The sequence below is a fragment of the Charadrius vociferus genome, unplaced genomic scaffold, assembly GCF_000708025.1.
Source record: "Charadrius vociferus isolate BGI_N301 unplaced genomic scaffold, ASM70802v2 scaffold126, whole genome shotgun sequence".
In the NCBI taxonomy this organism is placed as follows: Eukaryota; Metazoa; Chordata; class Aves; order Charadriiformes; family Charadriidae; genus Charadrius; species Charadrius vociferus.
Window position 1 is genome coordinate 4416597 of NW_009648894.1, and position 24551 is coordinate 4441147.

The following is a 24551-nucleotide window of genomic DNA, read 5'->3' on the forward strand; positions in this document are numbered from 1 at the left end:
AGTCATATTCTGTTTTATTGTGGCTTTTCCCCCAATAAAATCTGCATTATTAAAATCCCATTTAGCTTTTTTGTATCCCTGCCATTCTCAAGCAATAACTAGCCTTAACTAGACAGCATAATGGCTCTGTTTCATATTTGTGAATAAAATATCTACTTTCATACATATAAACTAATAAAATGTAGCATAACTGTTAACAAAGACACTCAATGTAGAATTAATCTTGATGGAGCGCAGTGTAGAAGTAGGACTAATAAACATTATCTTCAAGGAAAAAAATCAGCGGCATATAAAGTACGTAAGATTATTAGAGCACTGTGATCCTGAAAATATTCTTATACATAATTCCTATTAATATTTAATTTATATAAAAATACTGTAGATACAGCTGTACGGTTCCATGGACTGCTTTTTTTTTAACCACCTTAATATAACACACATTCTGCTTTATCATAGTAGACCAAGTTTGGCTAGGAAAGTTCAAAGAGAAGATAAAGAAAGTACCTGGTGTTTTAATACTAAATTATATTCCCATCATGATTAGAAAAAAACCCAGTGGGTTGGAAGGACCTCTACAGTGATCCACAGGTCGCACAAGAACTTTCAGATCTCTTTGTGTTGATGGCATGCAAGAGCACCATGGCACATAATGGGGGAGAGGACTGGTTTTGCACATCACGTTACATGATAGCAGAAGGGCTTCAGAACTGGAGCTGGAAGACATCGTGTCAGAGACCTTCTCCAAGTCCAGGACCCCATCAGCTGGCCAAACTTTGTGCTGGGGTGCAGTACAGCAGCATCTTCCTTCCAGGCAGGCATGCATTTCTGCGTGCATTTGCAATACAAGTATGTAGCTCTACAGACTGTTTTCTCATTCCATGGGAAGGACAGAATCGCTCAGTGGAACAAGGTATCTGCTGCCCAGCTGTCTGCTGGGTGGGATTATGGCATGGAAGAGAAACCAGGCATGGCACCGCAATACATGAGTTGTAGGCTATTTGTGGAGGAGTGTGAAGAGGGAGTTAGGTGTGTGACTCACACTCCACGCTCAGGGCCTGATCACAGTTAAGTGAAAGCAGAGATTTGCAGATCACATATGCTGATTGTCAGTGAAAAATCATGACTGGATGGGAGGCTTCTCGTGGGCTACTGTGAAGAATTGGGAGTAAGCCTGATACTATTTAGCATTTTCAGTTGCAATGAAGAACCGAGCACAAAATGATTACTCATAAAATTTGTGGATAACACACAGCTTGGTGAAATGGTATATTTTGTTGCAGAAAGGACAGTAATGGAAAGTAATCCTTGTTGCTTGGTCAAAAAGATACACCTGAATACAGCCAAAAGGCAAAGTATAGTTAGGGTCTAGTTAAAGACACAAAATTGAGGAGAATAGGAGTTTTTAAGGTTATCAGTAGAGAATTGATTTTGCAGCAGGAGTTGACATCTTTGAGACTAATACAAAGGCATTATGTCCTGTTCCTGAGATGCATTTTTAAAGGAGGTGTGCAATAGATGGATGTGGTTCAGAAAGTATTTGAGGGCTGGGAAAAGTGCTTGATACTGTGAAACCTAATCTGTTTTTCAGATCAGCAAGAAGGCTGAGAGATGGCTTCTTGTGTGGTATGTAAACAATCAGGGAGAGAAAAAGTAGGCACAAAAGACTCTTTAATCTCTTGGACTGAGGTTTAATAAGATCTGGTAGCTGGAAGCCAAAGCCAGAGAAATTCCAATGAGCAATCTGGCACAAATTCTTCTCAGAAGGGTACTTAGCTATAGAAAAACCTAACAAGAGAATTGAGGAATTTTTTGTGCTGCTTTCAGATCAAGATTGAATCCCTTCTTGGAAGCTATTCTATAGTTAAATGCTACTACAAATTACAGGAGTTTCTATAGAAAAATATAATAGTCTCTGTTATGCAACTGATCAAGCTATATAATTTAGTGGTTAGTCCTGTATTTGACCTTTCTTTTACGAACATGTGATAGAGATTATAGCATTCATATTAGTATGGGTCTATTGAGAAATTAAGCATCTTTATAAACTGAAATGATGTATTTATAGTTGTACTGTTTAATAGGACACATCAGCTGCTTTGAAATTAGTCCTGATCACTTACCCTAATGCAGATCTTTAGTACTGGGAAAACTGGTGCCTGGGACCAAATATTCTCAGATATTAGTTGCTCCTTTCTGGGTTATTGTGAAGACCCAAAATTGCCGTTACGTTCTTGAAAAATTGAGTCTTAATCTGACCAGTGGTAGCCAACCACTGGTCACATAAAATGCTATGTTGCCATGCTGTAACATACAGAGGGGTAAAGCTTGTCGGCGTTGTACCACATTGGTGAGTTATCCGCATATATACTTTTCTGAAATATGTCCAAGGTGTTCTAAGAATTTTAGGTGCTGTATATTAGATCCATGGTCTGAACTGGAAAGGCTGAGACAATGCTGCCTTGGCTGCTTGAAGTCCAGGAATACGTCCAGGCCACTCTTGTGACTGCAAATCTGGTTTTGGATAATGCAAATTGGCATGACTTGTCTGAAATCAAACTTCAATTCAAACTACGTAAATTCACAGCCTTCCATCAAGAGCCAATGTCAGAAGGCACCATGGCAGCTTCACCAAGGCTAGTAAAAAGAGAGTTGATCTGTATAAGTGTGGAATTGTTTGGTACCATTGCCTCACTGAAATAAAAATCTATGAACTGTTTTTTTTCCAGATGCTGCAAACAAATTTGTGCCCACATTTTTGCAAGACATCTTCTGTTCTTCTGCTTGACTTGTCTTTCTAGTTTTGGCATACGTGACAAGCTTTTAGAACCTTCTTAATGCTGTTGTTCATATTTTTTGATAAAATTCTGTGTTGAACTTTATATTTGATAGTATTTTTTATTAAATTGTGCATTTTCTAGCTCTCCTATGGTTTCCTTCAGTCCCTAAATGACCATCGTATATTCCTTCTGACATATTTCTCTAGCACCTCAGAAATCACTCTCTTGTTGGCTTGGAACAAAACTCCATATAGTGCTGAGAGACTTGAAACTGATAAAAGGGCTGGAATTACACTGTCCCAGCCATCCCATAGTAACAGCCTTAATTACTTTATGCAGCATCTTTCCTCAGCAATAAGTCTGCCTTCTATCTTAGACTGGACAGGCTTTTTTTTTCTTCTTTTTAAATCGGATTAACATAATCCAGCTCTGGACTTTGCTCCTCTGCACTTTTTCAAATGCTTTGGAGAATGTGGCTGCAATGAACAGATCTCTTCCAAGTTTTTATTCAATTTGCAAGTCATACTTTTCTAGTTGAGAAAATAGCGTATGTATTTCTCTGGGAACCTTGTAGGTGGTGACTGTCAAACTCTTTTTAGAGATGACTTCTGGTGAGTATCAGCTAACATTGGCCTCTGATGAATAAAAACCTATTACACCCATGAAAAACGAGACATTGACCGTTTTACCATTTGAATGTATTAAAATGTAGGGTTTTGCAAGGACAAATGTAATGTTCAGTTTTGTCTGTGGCTCAGTGTCTTGTAAAGAAACTTTGTGTGTGTCCCGCCTTGAAATATTGGCTGGCACTCAGTTCAGTTTCTTTGCTTTCTACAATGACCCCTCAGGGCTGGAAGCCCCATGAGCAAACTTGTACTGTTTTTCACATTCTTTATTGGGATTTGCACTCACATCTGCTGTTCAGCTGCACCCTTAGGATTACTGGTACGGGTAAGAGCTTAAACACAAAATCCTTGTTGACCATTCTATGTGTTTTCATATCCTTTTCTCATTTTGCGGGGGGGGAAACAAGGTGATGATGGCCACTGTCTATTTATACTCCTCTTTGAACTTTGCTCCTCTGCTTGCTGTTTCTCTCATGTGGCATTCTGATATTAATTTATCTTTGCCCAGAACCCCTAGTTCTAGTCAAAGATATGGAGAGCCTCAGTCAACTGTTCTACAGTTCTTCCTGTACCAAAATGGCACTTAAATAGATTAATGGGTTTTGTGCTAACAAACCGCTTTTGTGTTTTTGACCGAAAATTTAGGCATGCCCAAGATAACTTCTCTCTCATCCAGAGGAGACAGTGGGCATGCGCAATGCATTGAAGCACAGTGCAGGAGTACTGAACAAGTGCTGACACTTGGTTTTCTCCCACAAGCTACAATGTCACGCAGATACCTGAAAGCAGTAGCAACAGCATGCCAAACATGAGCAGAGAAAAGAAACTAACTCTCATCAAATAGCTGGGGTGTGCACCTCACTGTCACTGTCAGGCTGTGTCAGTCCCGACACTGGTGTGCTTTGTACTAATGCAGCATCTCCGTGCCATGTCTCCTGAAGACAAGAGTACTGCACACTTGCTTCAGCATTTTGTCTAGTCCATGTCCTTCAGGATTTCCCTGGTTAGGGCATCCAAATGTTTCTTTCACATTCTTACTTATATCATAGCCTTACAGGGGCAGGTTTGCACCTTTAGCTAGTCTTCATTTCCCTTCTGAAGAACCAGAACTACATACTTGCTTGTTTGTCAGAAGAACAAGTGACTCTTGCTCCACTTATGCTGTCACTGTGTGGTAGGCAGCATAAATCACTGAAGTCATAAAACTGTAGGTCATTTGGACTCCTATGATGCTGCTGTGTTCTGCTGGGATGTTCTTCAGTTGCCTGTTCCTTACCTCTCCAAAGAAAGGTATGGCTGAGCGAGACCAAGAGTGAGGCGTGCTTTTATCCTCTTGGATACGTGGTTTTGTTTCCTGGGTGGGCTTCCCAACCTCTGCAACGAGCACAAGAGTCTCAAGAATACCAAAACTGAGTAACCTGGAAGAGATTGAAAATCAAAATTAGGGAGACAGATTTTGTAGCTATCTTCTGAGAAGGCAACGAGTGTTTAAGCGTAGCAGTCTCCTAGCCTGTTGCCGCCTGGATGCAGCCTGAGCAGGCTCGGACGGAGGGAGAACTGGCAGCGTGCCCTGCCCTGGAAAGCCTCAGGTCTGTCATCATGCGTCTGCATTACCATGCAAAATCAGAGTCATCAATGTCGTTTGCAAGACTTGTCAGAGAGAATACAGAAACCAAATGATGTATCTCAAGACTATTTTCAGTAAAAACAAACCATGTTTTCTGTTCCCTTTTGTCTCCATGCTCAGTTAGACTATGCTGATTTGTTTTATTATTGTCTGCATGCTATAAAAAACACCACATTTAAGCTGCCTGCTATATTCAAGACTCCAAATGTGTTTGTTGTGTGATTAGCTCTTGTTCTGTGGATGTCACCAAGTCCGAATTTGGGTTAATGTCTGACTGTTAATGAGAAGGGACTCTTACTAATTCCCCCTTATTGCTCTGTTTGTTCCTTGGAGTTATTTGATTGTGAAGCAAGGTCATTGCCACTGCATTTCTTAGAACTAGTTAATGTCTCTCTGATTGGAATGTTTCTGTTTAAATAACTAATCTTTAAAAAAATTTCATGGCTATCAACATTTTTCTAATGTGTATGTGACTTCAGAGTGGAGCTGGGACTCTTCCTCCTTACTTCATCTTTGCAGTTTTTACAGAGCTTCAAGCTTATTGCATTTTCCCCTCATTCTGTTCAGTCCAGTTTGTTGTCAGTCGGGTCTCCTTGCGGTATGTGGGTAGATTGCCTGGGTCTGCATCTTTTACGTCTTCTATATTTGATTTTAGGTGAGAATCTCCGAGTGTTTTATCTATCTCATAGCAATAAACCTTTCCTCTTTATTCCTGAAAATTTTGGAATTTAGATTAGCTTTCCTGTGTGCTCACTTAAAGCTCTTTCAGAATGGCAGAATAATTTTAATTCAATTTATCTTTAAACAAACACATTATTCTTGGTTTTCTAGATTGGCTTAGAACCCTTGACAACTAAACCTTTGACCATAATTTAAATTGTCTTTTTTTTCATTATTTTATGGTGAACACACAAAGCAACACTTTACAGAATTCAGCTTGTCAGATGATGCTATTTCTTCCTGTGCGTCTGAGAGGAAACATAGAAGATGAGAGTTAGCATTTCTTGCGGTTGACTTTTTTAACTTGAATATTTTATTGCAGAATGACAAATGAAGAATGTTTCATTTATTTATTGAACTTGTATGTTGCATTGATATATATAACCTTGCAGGGGAGTGTGAGTATTGCATTACCTTTTTCATTAGAATGGCTGACAGTGTTGTCTAGTAATAAATTTGGAAAATAAAAGTGAAAAGGTGTACTTTAGTGGGCCACTGAGAGCAGAATTTGTGACACTTTGTGGAATATTCAGTCAAAACTCAGAAGAAGTTTACAGAACAGTTATACAAAAGAGCTTCTAATGCTGAGCTTCTAATGCTAACACACTTCTAAAGCATATTAAATCTTACGATTTAAGGTCTGAATAAAAACCTCATTGCAGGAAGCATACTAAGAAAATATTAATGACTTCAGAGTTTCTTTCATCTATCTATACAAATGTATAGTGACTATATAAAGATACAGAATCACAGAAAAGCTGAGGTTGGCACGGACCTCTGGAAATCATATAGTCCAACCGACCTGCTCAGAGCAGGTTCAGCCAGAGCAGGGTGCTTGGAGCTGTATACAGTCAGGTTCTGAATTTCTCCAAGGACAGATGTCCGCAGCCTCTACTGGCAACCTATTTTAGTGTCTGACCATGTTCACAGAAAAAGTTTTTTCTTATGTTTAAATGGAATTTCCTGGATTTCAATTTGTGCCCATTGCCTCTCATCTTGTCACAGGGAACCACTGAGAAGAGTCTGTCTCCATCTTCTTTACGCCCTCCCATCAGATATTTATATACATTTATAAGATTCCCATTGTGCCTTCTCTTCTCCAGGCTGAACAGTCCCAGCCCTCTCAGCCTCTCCCCTTATGAGAGATGCTCAAGTCCTTTAATCATCTTTGTGGCCCTTCACTGGGCTTAGCTCCAGTATGTCCATGTCTCTCTTGTACTGGAGAGCCCAGAACTGGACACAGAACTCCATGTGTGGCCTCAACGGTGCTGAGTAGAGGGTTAGGACCACCTTCCTTAACTTGCTGGACATGCTCTTCCTCATATAGTCCAGGACCTGTTGGCCTTCTTTGCTGCAAGGATACATTGTTGGCTCATGGTCAATTTGGTGTCCACCAGTATCCTCAAGTTGTCTTCTGCAAAGCTACTTTCCAGCCAGGTGGTCCCAGCATGTACTGGTGCATGGGGTTATTCTTGCCTACCTGTGGGACTCAGCACTTCCCTTTGTTGAACTTTGAGACTCCTGTTTGCTCATTTCTTTGGCATGTTTCCATCCCCCTGAATGGCAGCAGAACCGTCTAGTCTCTCAGCCACTCCTCCCAGTTTTGTATCATCCACAAACTTCTTGAAGATGCACTCTGCTCCATTGTCTAGGTTCTCAGTGAAGAGACTAAACAGTCACAACTAGTGACTGGCCTCCAACCAGGCTTCTTGCTGCTACTCCATAACCCTTTGAGCCTGGCAGTTCAGCCAGTTTTCAGTCCAGCCCCCTGTCCATTTACCTCATTTCATCTGCCTTTTCATCAGTTTGTCTATGAGGAATTTATGAAAAACAGCATCAAAAGTCTTCCTGAGTCAAGATAAACAACTGCTCTTCTCTCAGCCAGCCAGCCATGTCCTTGCAGAAGACCATCAGGTCAGTCAGATACAATTTTATCTTCATAAATCCATGCTGACTACTCCCAGTCACCTTGTGTTTGGAAAAGGTTTCCAGGAGGATTTTTTTTCTATCACCTTCCCAAGAATTGAGATGAATTTCACCGGCCCATAATTCCTGGGATCCTCCTTCTTGCCTTTCTTGAACGTTGGAGTTGCATTTGCTTTCTTCCAGTCAATAGGAATCTCCCTCAATCACCAAGACCTTTCAAAGAGTATTGAGAGTGGCCTTGCAATGACATTGGCCACACCTTGTCACATCCCATGCATGAGCTTCAGCACATCCAGTTCACTTAAGTGTTCCTAACTTGATTGTTCTCCACCAAGGTTAAATCTTTCTTGCTCTAGACTTTCCCACTGTCTTGGGGACCTGGGATTCCTGAAAGCAAGTCCTACTAGTAAAGACTGAGATGAAGAAGGCATTGAGTATTTCAGTCCTTTCTGTGTTATTTGCGACCAGGTCCCTGCAGCATTCAGCAGTGGGCCTGCATTTTGCCTAGCCTTATTTTCCTTTGCTGCTGTTACACCTGTAGAAGCTTTTCTTGTTGCCAGTTGAATCTGCCCTCACCAGATTGAACTCCAGACAGATTTTGGCTTCCCTAAATCCATTGCTGTATGGTCACAGAATGGCTCTATATCCTTCCTGGGTCGCCTGGGTTCTCCTTCCACTTCTTGTACGCTTCCCTTTTATGTCTGAGTTTAGTCAGGAGTTCATTGTTCATCGATGCGTGCTGCCTGCCACCTTTGCTTGATTTCCTGCACATTGCGTGGTCAACATGCTGGAGGGGAGGGATGCCATCCAGAGGGACCTAGACAGGCTTGAGAGGGGGGCCTGTGCAAACCCCATGAAGTTCAACAAGGCCGAGTGCAAGGTCCTGCACTGGGCCAGTGCAATCCCATGCACAAATACAGGCTGGGCAGAAAGTGGATGGAGAGCAGCTCTGAGGAGAAGGACTTCAGGTGTTGGTTGATGAGAAGCTTGACATGAGCTGGTGATGTGTGCTTGCAACCCAGAAGGCCAACCGTATCCTGGGCTGCATCAAAAGCAGTGTGGCCAGCAGGTGGAGGGAGGTGATTCTACCTCTCTACTCCAGCTCTGGAGCCCTCAATATAAGAAGGACATGGACCTTTTGGGTCCAGTGGGTCCAGAGGAGGGCCATGAAGATGATCCAAGGGCTGGAGCACCTCTCCTGTGAAGACAGGCTGAGGCAGTTGGGGTTGTTCAGCCAGGAGAAGAGAAGATGCCGGGAAGACCTTATTGTGGCCTTCCAGTATCTGAAGGGAGCCTACAGGAAGGCTGGAGAGGGACTTTTTACAAGGGCATGTAGTGATAGGACAAGGGCTAATGGCTTCAAACTGGAAAAGGGTGGATTTAGAATAGATACTAGGAAAAGAAATGTCACTATGAGGGTGGTGAGGCACTGGAACAGGGTGCTCAGGGGCGTTGTGGAGGCCCCATCCCTGGCAGTGTTCAAGGCCAGGCTGGATGGGGCTTTGAGCAACCTGGTTTAGTGGGAGGTGTCCCTGCCTATGGCAGGGCTGTTGGAACTAAATGATTTTTAAAGTCCCTTCCAACCTAAACTATTCTATGATTCTATGATTCTGTGATTATTGAGCTTGGAGGAGCTTGAAGCTTTTTTCCCTTCTCTCAGGATCCTGAACTCCACCATTCATGGTCACCACAGCCAAGGTTGTGCCTGACTTTCACAGCCCCAGCTGTTCTTCCTTCCTTGTAAGCATGAGGTCCAGCAGAGTGTCTCCCTTCAGCTCCTCAGTCAGGTGCGTCAAGAAGATATCACTGGTGCATTCCAGAATCCTCCTGGACTGCCTGTGCCCTGCTGTATTTCACCTCAGCAGATGTTGAGGTTGCTGAAAACCCTCATGAGGACCAGGACCTGTGAACACGAGGCTTCTACCAGTTGTCTGAGGAAACCCTACTTCAGGACCTACTGTCTTTGTATTCCTGATCAGACAATCTGTAGCAGACACCCACCAGTGTCACATAAGCTCTCAGCTGGTGTCCCAAGGTAGAGCTCCATGCATCCCAGCTTCCCTCTCACAAACAAGGCAACTTGCCCTTCCAGTCTGTCCTTCCCAAAGTGCTTGTACCCATCCATGGAGCACATCACTCCTGTGATCAGCAGTTATTTTTAAGGACACCATTAATGCTGTGGCTTCAGGGGATAGTCCTAGCTGTTGAGGCAGATTCCTACTGGTGTGGTATTCTGCAGCACTGGGGAAGGAACAGCAAGTATTTGTCAAGACTTGCAACTTTAATTATTTTCACAAAATTTAAATTCAGACAGACATTCAGAAACTAGTTTTCAGGAAACTGTAGCTTCCTCAGAAGTGCTCATGATTAACCTAATTAGCATTTTTTTCTGATTGCTACACATGCTTACACATATTGAGAGTAAATATAGTTGAATGAGCATTTACCTGTCAATAGACCATGGAAGCTTATGAAAGGATTAATTTTATTCAGGTATTGCTGGCAACGTAGAATGATTCTGGACTAAGATTCTTTAAATTTCCTTTAGTTTTATGTTGTATTTTTGTGGTGGGTTGATCTTGACTGGATGCCTGGTGCCCACCAACCTGCTCTATCACTCCCTTCTGTAGCAGGATGGAGGGGGGAATAAATAAGATGGAAAAAAAATATGGGGGTCAAGATTAAGGCAATTTAGTAAAACAAAAGTAAAGGTTGTGCGTGGAAGCAAAGAAAACAGAAGATTTGTTCTCTGGTTCCCATCAGCAGGCGATATCCAGCCACTTCCCAGGATGCAGGGCTTCAGTACATGTAGTGGTTGCTCCAGAAGACAAACATTATAATAACAAATGTGTGTCATTGTGCCTCCCTCCCCCCTGCCTCCTTTCTCTTAGGAGAATGCTGAGGAGATGTCACATAGTATGGAGTATCCCGTTGAGCAGTTTGGGTCAGCTGGCCTGGCTGTGTCCCCTACCAAGATCTTGCCCACCCCCCAGTACAAAGCACAGCACTGTGAGGGCTGCTATGGGGAAAATTAATTTCATCTCAGCCAAACCCAATACAATTTTATATGAAACATTGAAAAAAGAACATACAGAATGCAATTTCTCTCCTCCACAACATGAATGTAACTGATCTGTTTCAATAAGAATAGTCAGGAGCATGCCAGATTCATGCAGAAATAGCATACGGCAAACCACGGGGCTGGTCTGCACTGCTGCGTACCGTGCTGCTTGCATGAGCCAAGCTGAGGCTAATTGCAGCAGAAGAATCCATCCCTCTTCAACAGTTTATCAGATGTGGGTTTTATACAGCTGGGGCATTTTGGTTGCTGGATTTGTTATTTGTTCCTTTACTATAGTATTATAAACGAAAGAGATTCTGTTCCGCATTCTTCTCATTCCTCTCTATTTGACTTTGCTCTGGCCAGGATTGGGTTTCTGCTTTAGCTGAGAAACTGCTGTGCACATACTGATGTTCATTTTCTTACATGGTCACTGGTCTACTTGTTCTTCCATCAGGAGAGGTGTTTGACATACTGGAGTATGAGTGAAATTGGACCTAAAAATTCTATTTTTGTCTCTTTAGCTTTACTGTAGGTTTTCCTTTTTTCTAAAGATCTTAGTGAATGCTAAGAGGGAAACATAAATAAGTTGGGCCATACATCAGGGAATTTATGTGACTAGCAGCTTGGTTACCAGCTCATGTCTGTTTGTCCTCTGCATCAAATGCATTCAGAAGAAAAGACAGGGGTTGGAAATAATGAGGGCTTGGAACCTTATGTCATTGTTGCTTTTGAGAATGGAGAATTTAAAAATGTAAAATAAGAAGACTACCATAGCAGGGGAGGTCTGCGGGTAATACTACAACCTTTAATAGCCATATCTACACCTCTTCATTGATAAAGTAGAGGCCTATTTATATGTGATGTTGTTCCTGCGTCTTAAGTATCTCTTGTGAGCCTGGAAGTTGCACAGAAGGACACAAAGCTGCTGTGGAAGCCTTTGGTATTTAACTTACATGTTGGACTTTTTATTCTACGAGCAGGTCACTGCTCCTCCATGTCAGCAACTCGCCTCTGCCTTTCCCCACTGTAGATGCTTGACATGTACACTTGGATTTTGAGTTGTCTAAGGTCCTGAGTAACCTGCTCTTGTTGATCCAGCTTTGATCAGGAGAGTTGGATTAGGCACTTTCTTAATCTCTCCCTTCCAACCTTGGCTGTTCTGTCATTCTGTGAATTAATTGACCAGAGACACAGTAAATCCCCAGATGCCTGGTGAGCTTTGATACCCTTGCCAGGATTTTCATTCCCTTCAGTGTAATCTACTCCAGGTGCGCATTTGCAGAGGAATATTGCTAATAGTAATAATATTTTATCACATGGAAATTTTATCCAAAGAAGTCAGCATTGTTTATGGTCTCAGTTTCTGTTGTGGTAACACTGCTGTATCTCGTGACAGGTGGAGATGTTCCTGATTTTATCTGTTCTAAGAGTGGTTTGAATCTTATCTTTTGCAGACAAGCCAAAGAATAAACTTTTCTTTCAAATACACGTGAAGGTCTTAGCCGTGATACCTGCATGCACAACCACAAGATAAAGTTAATATTTATTCCACAAGTGGAAGGAGAACACAATGATGATAAAGAGCTGCTTTTTCAGTAGAGTTGATAGAAAACACTGCTGCCTGTCAATCACATTATAAAGTGGTTAACATTTATTTTATTAAAGTGGGCACAAAACCCTCAACAAATATTATAACTAAATATTACAGTTATGTGTCTTTCTGCAGTTTTCTGTACCACACTTCATGAACCCTTGTTATGGTTATGAATGCGTGGAAACAGAGCAGAACACATCATTGATTGGACCTTTCAGTGTATCCTTATTCCTCTTCCTCAGTGTCCCCATGGTTGAAAAGAAATGCAAATTTGGATTGTTCTTATTCATGTTACTTGGCTCTTATTTTGTTAGGAAAAGATAGATAACTTTGAGTGCTAATATGTAAGAACTCTGCATGGCTAATTTATGTGGACTACTAGAAAAAGAGATTTTTCCATACTGTATTAATTTGAGGGAAAATCGTGAATCTTGGAAATTCCACTTATGTAAATCTTATCAGCATTAGCTGAAATTCAGGATTTTTACCTTTTAAAAAAATCAGGTTTCCATATTTGTGTACGATTAGCAGATGAAATTGGGAGGATGATGCAATAAAGAAATGTGAACATTTATATGGCTTTATTTGGATATGTAAAGGTGCACACACTCATGGTCATCCAGTATGGAAGCAGCTGTATGAACCGCTCAACCAGTTCACAGTAACTTCCAGCACTGAAACATTCTGACAGAAGGGAAAGGAAAAAAATGCACTCCAAAAGATATGGAAGAAATAGAAGGGCATAAAAATGTTGATGTGTTACAGTTTGTAAAGCTGGGGGAAGTTCCTGTCCTTTCAATTGCTGATGTTTGCTTCCTGCATCTTTAATAATGATTTGTCATTTTAAAGTAGTGTGTAGGAACATCATTTCACAGCAGAAAGGGAAACAAGTGCTTACAAGTAAGCCAGTGAGGAGATACTTTAGTGCCAAAAGATTTTGTGCATCGTGCTTTAGTGAGTGCTTCACAGATACAGTACTTCTCCTGGTCTCTTTCTTTTCACTGGAATTTTTTTGAGGCAATATACTTAAACCAGTTTATTTTGAAAAATACTTCTATTGAATCTTCTCTGACCATGCAGAGAACCCATAGGCAGTGACAGCTTTGAGCTGTATGCACCTTCTCCTGCAGGAACCTCATCCAAAAAAAAAGCAAAGAGAAAACTCAGAAAAATAGGGATCTGTCATCCATTTCAGTGGCCAGTCCAGCCCAAACCACGACACCAGCCAAGGGAACTGATTTTTTTAATGCAAAAAAATCAAGGCAACTAGATATCTCAGGCTAGAAATAGCAGTGTTTAAGCCTAATTCTTCACTTGTTTACCGTGCCCGTGCGAGGCAGGAATTGATACAATCTAACTTAGTGAATTTTGAAGTTGCATCAAGCTGTCCACAATCTTCTTTGGTTCCTGGGAATTTTGTTTCCGGGCTTGTGGGTCTTATTCCAGGTCTCCTGCTGTCACCCACTGCCATCTCCCAGATCTCTTCCTGAGCTTGCTCAGCAGTCCATTGACAGACAGGGCAACATCACTTCTCTCAGAGAAGTCTACTAAGCCCATCTTTTCTTAAAAAATTATATCTTTAGTATCTTACAAATAAAGATAATACCAGATGTCACATGAAGTTTGAAGATCCTGGAGAAAATCTCATTAGCATGAGAAACTGTCTCAGGAAAACAATTTGACTCCTAAGGAGAAATTAATTTTACTCTGCTTTTCATCTTCTCCTGCAAGTGGAGTGTTGAGAGAAATCACTTGGTCACTGAAGCTCCTGTGATAACAAACCCGAACTCAAACTCTGTGATTAGAGTTTGTTCCTTTAGAGCAGTGACGGGGCACCTTCTTGTTGCTGGGGCCTGGGAGACCTACAAACACCAGTACTGGTCTGCTCATTAATGGGTTTCCAGGGATGTTAGCGACTAATTGCCCATCCTGGGTGAAATGAAGTGTCGAGCTACATCTGTCCTTCAAGCTGTAGGATCTCAAATCCTGCTCTAGAAAATTCAGTAGCAGAATTGTATGATGTTATTGTAAGAGCACCGTTAATAGTTTTTAATGTTGTTAAAGCAGCTAATAAGTCAAAAGAGATCACATAAAAGCACATTTCATTTATGGTGCTTTAGTATAGAAACTCACTATGTAATAAAAAATAAAATCTCAGTAAATTAATGAGGTCTTTTTATTGAAATCTTTTTTTATCTTGTTTGATCCACAACGTAGCACACGTGAGCTAACTGTTAAAATATCATATTAACCACCTGTGTAATGCAATGCAAAGGGAGAAGCAATGAAGCATCCATCTGAACATTAAGACAAGTATCTGTGAAATTATGGTTATGTTGGTTTTCTTCAGTTGTTGACTACTACTCAGTGCATTTATTAAAAAGCAAAGTATAATGATCTGTAAATATGCTATGGGTATATTGTTCAGTCCTCACAATAAAAGACAGCTAGCAGGGTGAACTGTAATTTGCTAAAGTTCACTGAATTTTTGTTCACTGCTTTTTGCATCGTTCTTATATAGTACCTTAATAAATTAATCTAATGAATTTTTAACAGTGGTGAAACATGTAGTGCAGCTGTTACTAATTGCAAAATCTTGCAGTCCTGTTGAAAATCTCTTATGTATGGTTTTTCTTAAAGCTGCCACTTTTCACATTATGCAAGTGGATCAGAATATTTACTGTCTTTAGCATAAAAGGAAGGCAGTATTTTGTTTCAGTGGCCACATTAAACATGCTGAAAAAGTACCATCCAATTTTAGGTGGGGCTTGTCATTCTCTCATCAGAAGTGCAATGCTTGTCAGTGAACTAAGAAGGAGCAGAAAGGAAAGAAAATTTTTCTGGATCAGGATATATAACCACCCCCAAGTTTACTTTGGCCTGGTTTTGGGCTTTATCTGAGGCAAGGCTTTTCCTATCTGGAGAGTGACTGTTTTAAGAACAAAGATGTAAGGTTTGGCATAAGGTTTTGACTAGCTGCCTTATTGCTGATCACTAGAAAATGCCTCTGACATTCAAAAAGGTTGTTGAAATTGTCCATGAATGTTTTCAGCGGGAGAGGATGCTCGTGTGGAGTAGCACTACAACGAGGGGAACTTGTGTCATCCCAGCTGGTTTTACTCATCAGCCTTTGTTAAATGAAACTCGGTGAGTCGGGATCGGGAGCAGAGTTGGCTTTTGTATGTTCAACTCCACAGCGCTTTGTGAAGCCAATTTTGTAATGAAAGCCTTGAAAATATTCTTGACCTGTTGTAGGAAAGGATTGCCAGGAGGCAGTTCTTGCATCTGTTTTCACAGTGTAAGCTTCCTGGTAAATAGTGACCTTGAGATATTTTGTACTCCCTGTTCTGAAAGCCCTTGTTAAGGGTAAAGAACTGAATGGCTTTAGATTTACAAAAAGATAATAATCACCTGATGATTTTTAAGAAGCAAATAATTAGCTTAGCCAAAGCTTGTATAGGCTGAAGGATTTATGATCTTCAGTCTAAACTACTAGCAGCAGGAGTCTTAAGAATCTATGAATTAAGGTTTCTGCCACAAAACGACCTCAAATTTGAATGAAGAAAAGAGCTCAACAAGATTGGTTTGCTTGTGGAGAAAAACATCTGAGGAGCTGACCTCATTTTTACCGAGTGAGGGATGGAGTTACTTAAACACATATATCAGGAGGAAGTTATTGAAATGGCTATGTTAACCATTCAGCAGCAGACTCAGAAAGAGATGGCATTGTGCCTGTCCCAAGGACCCAGGATTTTCAGAATTTTAGGAATCTCACCCAGGATTCTGTGGTCATGAGCTCTTGATTTTGGTGCCACCGAAGCAACCTTGTGATGTAACCTTAAACCCAAATAGCTGACAAACAGGAGACATATCACTGCTAGTTGTCTGAGGACAGATTCATGGGCTTTTTATTTAATGGTTTACATCGTCACAGCGTGCTCTGTAAGAGCTCTGCCTCATCAGAGTTTGACAGTGGAGGGTCAGATGTTTCACTGACACTCTGTAGTTCTGCTAATCTCAGCAGGATTCGTGGGGGTATTAGAGCAGTAAGTGGTTTATTACAAGAGATAATTAGCACAAAGCAGATGAGGATTTCATAAATAAGGAGACTTGGTCTGCATCACTGAAACCTAGTTACGTGACACGGCAAGTCCCCTTGTTGAACCCCTTCTTACCTCTCAGCTCCCTGGTGCTTGCTACATCCATCAGCACACACCCAGGATGGGCAAATCCAGCCATCTCTGATGATCCCTTCCTGGATGATATGGTGATATGAACAAAAGCACTTTAAAAAGCAACACACGCACATGCAGTTTCAGTGTCTCCTGCAATGGCAGCCAGCAGGCAGCCGGAACAGACGCGGGCAGCGGGGCAGTGAGCTGGGGAGAGAGGAGGCACTGGGGAAAAGCAAACTGCAGCTGACCTGTCAAAAGACTCCAGCTACCACCCTTGGAATCGGCGGCAGGTGGAGAAAGCTTTCTAATCTATTGTCCACCAGGAAACTGAGCTTTCGTCAGGTGGGAATTTAGACTTGCAGGTGAAAGGAGAAAATAAAGCATATGCATAGCATGAAAAATGTCAGAATCTAGGCTACGTTTAAAGAAATAACAAATCGTTTTGTTTGCTCATTCTAGGCTTACCTGCATATTGACAGACAAAAGCTACTTCAAATCAATACATTTTCATCAAAGCAAGTAATATTTTTAGACTCTTTTCCATGTTATTAAATATGCATGATACTGAGAGTCCAGTGCTGCTTACACGGGAATAAGTGAGTGATTCTGATTGCGGTGGGAGACCTATTGGAATCCTGTTGCCTCCCAGTACCTGGAGCCTTCCCTTGTGATTTCCCTCCCACCTTCCTCAATCTGCTCAAACTCTTGGAAATTATGGCAGCACAGTTTATCTCCTATACACTGATCCAGAAGGGCAACTTTCATAGAAGCACTGTAGAATTACATTTAGACATGTAGTTTTAAAGCTGATCTAGGAAGCTGCTGTATGGAGTAGGTTAGCATTAAGCCGTGACCCATGTGTCTTTTCTTACTAATGGTAGTTTTTACCAGGCGCTGAGATAAAATACATTTTTCTTCTTTCTCCTTCACAGGTTGCTTTTCTAGCCATACATCTGATAAATTTGTATTGCATTAATTTTCCACAATAGGAAATCCCTTTAAAACTCTAGGAAGTTATCAAGGAAACTGTACTTTCAAAATCACATTTTTGAAAGTAAATATAATTTTTTTAAGGAAAAAGGACACCACTGTTTCCCTGATCACTCAGTACACAAGATTATCTGATCAGCAATTTGATAATGTGCCATCAGGTTATCCTCAGATATGAATATTGCCATTTATTAATTGCAGACCTCCGGGTGAGGATTTGAAGCCAGGCACACTTCCAGTACAGAGGAAACAATCCTGAAGAACAGTCTTCCTCCGCGTGTTTCTGGTACCGTTGATACCTGGGCTTTAGCTTGCAACTATCTAGGAAGCTTGTGATACTATTAGCTGTCTCACTGCGCGGACTAGCCTTCAGCCAGCTTGTGCTCTGTTACCAGTGACAAAATCCAGTGCATTTGGAAGGGTTAGTCAATTCTTCTAAGAATTTGTTGCCTTTCATGGCAGCAATCTTCTTGATAGTGTATTTGCTATTACAAAATTCTTTCCTGAAATGGAAAATGTGGAAATACTGTATTACCCGATTTATTGCAGGTGTGGTGTGAAGTTGAGATATTTTGATGGTTATCAGTGATACGTGGCTACGTTTGCTGGCTACACATAAGATGGGGACTCTCAGAAGTATTCATACACCCCAGATAATTGCCAGAACTTCTTTTTCTAGTTGTTGTACCTTTTCGCTGAACAAGACATGATGCGTATGATGCAGGTCTCACTGTGTCGCTGTCATGCCGTTGACATGGCATGGCTCTTAGCCCAGGTTTGCTCCAGTTCGAGATGATCAGACTCAATAAAGCAAAAGATCATCCTGATTTCAGTGAGTATCTTCTTCAGTGCTGGACTTGACATCTATTCTATGCTGAGGTCTGGAGAAATCACTGAGGAAATAGGCAATGACTAATTTGGGGACTTTGAGCTGGAATGTGGTTTGGAAAGCTGTTCATTTCTCTTTCTCCTTTCCAGCTGAGAGCCAGTAACTAGTGGTATGAGTGCACCTAAATATGATTTGTGAGGTCTTGGGCCTTAAATGTTGATGTTCTTTCTTCAGTTCTCTTTCCTGATGTGGAAATGAAACCTGCACTCAGTGTTTGTGTTTTTGTGTGTGTACCTGTGTGCCAAGTGTGAAATGTAGACTCTCTTTTATATTGACATGGTGCCGCACATGTGCCATTGATACCTCTCCAGTGTTTTCAGGAGAATCATATCAGTTTACGAACTAGTGGTATGTTCCCTGTTACTCCAGAAAAAGCAGATAAGATATAATCCCTGCACCATAGGAGGGCAATATACTTCATAAGAGCTTGACCTCTTATCTTTCTGATGTAGCTTTCATATCACAATAAAAATCATCAGTCTGGAACAGAACAGTTTGACAGGATGACTCAGTAGAGCCACAAAATGACAGATGCTAGAAATAAAAAATAAACAAACCATGCCAGGTCATTGCTGTCAAAGCAGGATTCTTCACCTGTATTCTTGCCGCTTATGCAGTCAGCTAATGGTTTGGGGGCCACGTTTTTCTGCTCACAGGACAGGTTATTGATATGACATGAAAATTTAGTAAAGTTTTATTTATTTTCTAATATTACACATTACATCTTAGGCTGTAACTTCTATAGCAGCAGCCATGTGGTTTGCTTGCTGTATCCAATCTGGTGATCCCAGCCAGTCCTGTGAACCAGCACACTCTGTCCCTCTGCTTCAGATCCGCTTGTGGCATCGCTTCTCTTCCTGGCTGCTGGGCTTGCCTTGGCTCTCAGCGTTTGCAACCAAGCCCTCCCCTTGTCCATTTATATGGAGCCAGCCCCCCCAAAAAACCCTCAGACCATATAGCTTAATTCTATCCAGACATGATGGTGCAGCCAGCAGAGTTGGGATTTACCTTCAGTGGTCTCCAGGCAGTTGATTCAGCCTGAACTGTGCCTTCTATTTACTCTGTTTATAGCTATTGCATATCAGCTTTGGTGCTGCCTGTAGCTGTCTGTAGGTCAAAGTTTTGCTTAAAGGCAGCTGTGTCTTCCGGAAAAGCGGGTAGAGCACATTGCAGTTTTCTGTGTGATCTGCCTGTAAACAGAGCTGATGACATGTCGCTAAAAATGATGGCTTGATTATACAACAGCAGTACATAAAAGTGGATTGCATACGCTGAACAGTTTTAGCTGGGAGAAGAGCAAGAAGATGCTGAGGAAGGTGGTTAGGTTTCTGTGGCGGATTGAAAGACATGGACTCCGATATGCAGGATCGAAATCGGCTTTATTAAGCAAGCGTCCTCTTTATGTACTTTTCTACCAAGTCTGCTAATTTTCTACTTTACTTATTTACACCATTGTGTACTCTAACAGATCATGTTCCCACCGAAAAGGGAATCTCTCCTCCCTGTGAGCAGCACCTCCTTATCTAGGGAGTTGCTTCACACAACTTCCTTGTCTGCCAAAACAGTGCTGCAGCTGCTTATTCCTCCCACGGCTTATGGCCTATTAGTTCTACCACACTTAACCCGTGTTTTGCCTCAGTCCCCACAGGTTTCCTCCTCTGCCTTAGACCAGAGGCCATGTCTCAAACAGTGCCCTAAGCTTCTACCAGGGCAGTCCTGGTGCTACCAGGCATTTTGGGGGTAGACAGGACAGGAGGAGGAGTCTTTCCAGTTGACATTGCCTTACTCGATACTCATAATTAAACACTGATTAGCTCAGGGGTTTGAAACCAGGGCTATAGCTATATTCATAAATTAAGTAGCATCAGGGAACGTTCCTGGGCCCTGGAACTCCGCCCTCTGTCCTGCTGTATTGTTTTAGTGGTCCCTGGCCTGCCTTTGGCCCATGCTGACATGACTGCTTCCTAGCTGTTTCCCAGTGTGGTTCAGGAGTTGGCACAGGCCATTGCAGAGGGCAGTTTTCATGCAGCCCCCCTGTGTTGGAGGGTGTAGTATGGATGCTGGCTGTTCTGCACCGCTTGGCATCAGTGCCAGGGACAACCCTGGGCATATTTAATTTCCTAGTATAGATGCAGCCCACCAGCTCCACTTCTCACCTCCCTGTGAGAAACCTCTCTCATTTGTTCAACAGGTATTTCAACCCAATACATAGATACAGAACAGTGCGAAAAAGGGGGACTGAACATTGTCTACCCAGAAGTCAGGGCGGGGATTTGAATCAAGAACTCCCCAATTTTCTGATGGAGGGTACCAGTCATTAGCAATACATGTTAGCTGAGGCAATTTGGTCTCATAGGGCAGCAACTCATATGCTGAACTTTGATAGTGTGTGTCAGAGGTACAAAAGGGAGAATGACTCTCCAGTCTGGTGAGGAGTCGTGCTCTTGGGAGGGGTAACTCCTGGGCACTTGTCTTTGATACATGTTCAATAATAGATAGGAGAGGAGAGGAGACCGAGCACGTCTGCTAGTGTTGAGGTGGTAAGCAATGTGGGTTTGGATTCACATTGCCACAGGAAGACGAGAGAATTGCAACTCTGTAGCTCATGTTCTGGTTGAGTAGTGCAGCATCCTCTGGAAGGGAGATTTTCAACACTAGAAATCTAACCAGTCTTTCCTTACAACTTCTCAGAAAAAGAATTTTTGGGAAAAAAAGTGTAAAGGTTGGGTTACGTGTAGGCCGAAATGTTCAAGGTAGAAATGGTGGTGGTGGACACTTATTTTTTATGAAAAAGTTGAGCAAAGAGGTATGTGGTTTGATCCAAATTGGAGGGGTTCTGATTGCTGTACTGCAAAATGTTACTTGTTTCACTGTGCTTAGATCAGTAATGTAACAACAGCCCACCCCTCTCCCCTTGAAAGCTGTCTCACAGTCAGCAGTTAATGAGTTAGTACTGGAAAAAAATGTAATGGGTCCTGCCTTGTTACGTCCACAAGGCTTGCATGTTGGCTTTCAGTAGAATCACCAAGAATTGACTTTGGAGAGCCAAAATACAAATAAAAGAAAAGGTTCCAGTAGTTCTCAGCTGTTTTGTATGTTTTCTGTAATTCTTAAACCTTCATAAACATGTACGATGAGATTTTTCTCAAATGGCAAACTATAGCTGTGAAAAGATGGTGTTTTCTAGTTCATTACAAAAAGAATACCTTTTCTGTCCCTTCAAGAAGCTAAGCATTGATTGGCATTCACAACAGGGAGGACGAAACCCTTTGCTTGCTGATTCTTAGTGTTCTAAAAACGAGGATTTACCAGTGCAGCCCTGGAACAGTAGTGCTGGGGCTAAGCAATGCGGAGGGAAGTTGCCTGCCTTGCCTCTGTGGAGTTGTCTGTCTATCCTGCCTGAAGTCTTCGGGAAGCTGCTTCCAACATAAAACACTTAGCGTCTGTAAAGGGAGAGCAGAACATCTATCAAACATGGAAAGATCAAAAACTGTGACTCCCTGCGGAGTAACTGTTGGGAGGGAAACAGCTGAATAATGTTGAACATATTCAGATCTCTGACTTCACCTAATGCACACTGTGAAGGCTGTGTTTGTAGTCAAACGATGATTCATTTTTATGGATGTGGAAAAGCTTTTGTGCTTCTGTCTTAAATGGCACTGCTCTATTATTTGTGTGAGACGCCCATTGCTTCTGCCTTCTCTTAGACAAATATAAGCATAAATATTAATCTGGAGTTTTGGGGGGGCGTAGGGGTTGTTGTTTTTTTTTTTTCTTCTGAAAAGGCAGGTCTGGCTGTGGAATGGCTTGGGAAGTGGCTTGGTGCTTGGTACACTGAAAGACTTGAGAGTTGACAAGGGCATTTAAAAACTCAACTGACTGAAAAAGTTCAAGTTCCCTAAACCTCAGTGGTAATTTGTCCCTTCATGGACATCAAGAGTATTCACTGGACATGCCTATGCTTGGGAATCAGGAACCACCATGGTTTTGGGGGCAAAATCACTGAAACAGCTCACCTGTTCACTTTGAAAGGCTCCTCACCCCAGTCTCTAAAAGAAGCCTTTAAATCTCAACCCATCCATTTCTAAAGGTTTGGGTACTTGAGAACTTCTGTGCCAGCCTTTCCTCACTGCCCAGCCTGTGTAGCTTGGCAGGGTCAAGGCAGGAGCACTGCAATGGCAGCAGCAGCTCCTGCAGCCTCCTTTTCTTGTAGGAAAACACCAGGAGAAGGTTAGATACTTCTGTCGGATCCCACGCTGCAGGCAACACGAAGAGATACTCTGTGCTATGCGAAGGGTCAAACTACTCCCTCTTCCTGAGCCAATTGCCTCAAATTTTGGTTGGCCTCATGCTCCCAGCAGAACCTTTTTCTGCTTCAGCAATTGCTGATGGGTAGAAAATGCCGGTGATATTTCCTTGACTAGTTCTTGGCGGGGGGAAACCTATCCAAATAGTAAGTGCGAATATTTTTAAAGTGACTGCTACATGTTCAATGGCTGTTACATGGTATATGTGCCTGACATATCATATGGATTTTCTTATGATGGTTCTGTTCCAGCTCAAAAACCATGTTGCCTCTAAACAAGTCAAAAACTCTTAATGAGCAAAGTGCCTTCCACGGTTATCTCTATGAGGAGTAGAGTATTGCCTCAGGAGCACCAAACTCAATGGGAAAAGCATCCAAGAAGTGCTATTTTTTTCTGTGGAAATAGTATGATTGGGGATGAGCAGACAGGCAGCATCAAAACCAAATGAAATCTCACACATGTGGTTGCTATTTTATGGAAATGACCTTCCCTTTTCCAAAGACGGAAGTCTTCCACAGGGAGCTGGAAGGTACAGAACAGCTTGACAACATGGCATGTGAGTGCATGTCTCTAACATAAACATAGCTAGTATTTTCCATTATTGCTGTGTGGCACTCTCTGGGCAGCAATCAGTTCCATTGAAATACAATGAATATGAAAGTAATAATGTTTCAAATTTCACTCTTGTACATATTGTCAGGGGAAAGAATGTTGGTTTTTTTTTTTTTTCAATAATCTGATAGTGAAATAAAATGAAAGTCTAATTCCTGCAACACAGCTAGTGCTCTTTTTAATTCTGCACTGTCTGAATTTTTCAGGGTTTTGAAGGTGTTCCTGTCCCGAACTGCTCAGCGTATTCCATACATGACAGGTGGGCGAGTAATGAGGATGCTGGCTGTTATTCTCCTGGTAGTCTTTTGGTTTCTCGTTGGTTGGACTTCTGCAATAACTCAAAATCTGGAGAGAAACATTCCACTCATTGGCCAAGGGCAAACATCTGACCACCTGATCTTCAATATGTGCCTCATAGACCGCTGGGATTACATGATGGCTGTTGGTATGTTCATTTTCTATCTTATCTTTTAATTTATTTAAAAAAACCCTTGGTTGACTTTTCATTTTTCTTCTTTTAGAATATCTTAAAGTTTTGTCAGACTGCATAACATCACATGGAAAGCTTCTAAGGGAATGAAATATTGGCATATACATTTCTTAAATGGTCTGAGAAGTAAAACGTAACTAAAATATACTGAGACTTTTGTGACTTTCAAAGGTTTGTAACTCGGATTGTAGTAACAAAGTGATGGGTGCTCAAGAAATTTCGTCTTTGAAGGCAGAAGATACCTTGCTCTTCCACACTATTAAAGTGAGAAATTGTGGCAAGAATAACAGAAGCTTTTTGCTTCTGCACCACAGAACTGGGGAGACCTCTTGTGTGTGAGGGAAAGAACTTGCAAGAGCGCTCTTTCATAACCTCACAGAAATTAGTATCAAAGTAATTGGAACAGGAAATACACATCAAACGTCCCAACTTAATGTATTTCTCAGGTGTGCTCTCAATGCATGGGATAGGCAGGAGCTAAAACATGACACCCTGCAGAACTCATATCAAAGAGAAACATGACACATTTCTGTTTCCTTAATTTTATAACAAGCAGTGGATTCCCCATGCCAGGGTTCAGTTACACAGTATAATGGGCTTCCTCATGATGGCCGGACAGCTTCAGTTCTTCTGCACCTAGAGGTGTTGTTTCTAGTACAGCCCAGGTGTGCCAGCCACTATCTCAAATCATAGAATGGTTTAGGTTGGAAGGGACCTTAAAGATCATCTAGTTCCAACCCCCCTGCCATAGGAG

General features: G+C 41.8%; 1 protein-coding gene across 1 annotated transcript in view; it reads left to right on the forward strand.

Annotated features, from left to right (window-relative positions):
- Window positions 1–24551, forward strand: part of GPR158 (G protein-coupled receptor 158) — a gene marked incomplete at its 5' end in the record, with an annotated part of 207124 nt that overhangs the window by 160587 nt on the left and 21986 nt on the right. The window contains one exon of the mRNA XM_009887157.1: window positions 23514–23752. Coding sequence (XP_009885459.1) covers window positions 23514–23752 — 239 coding nt within the window. The remainder of the gene's footprint in view (window positions 1–23513; window positions 23753–24551) is intronic.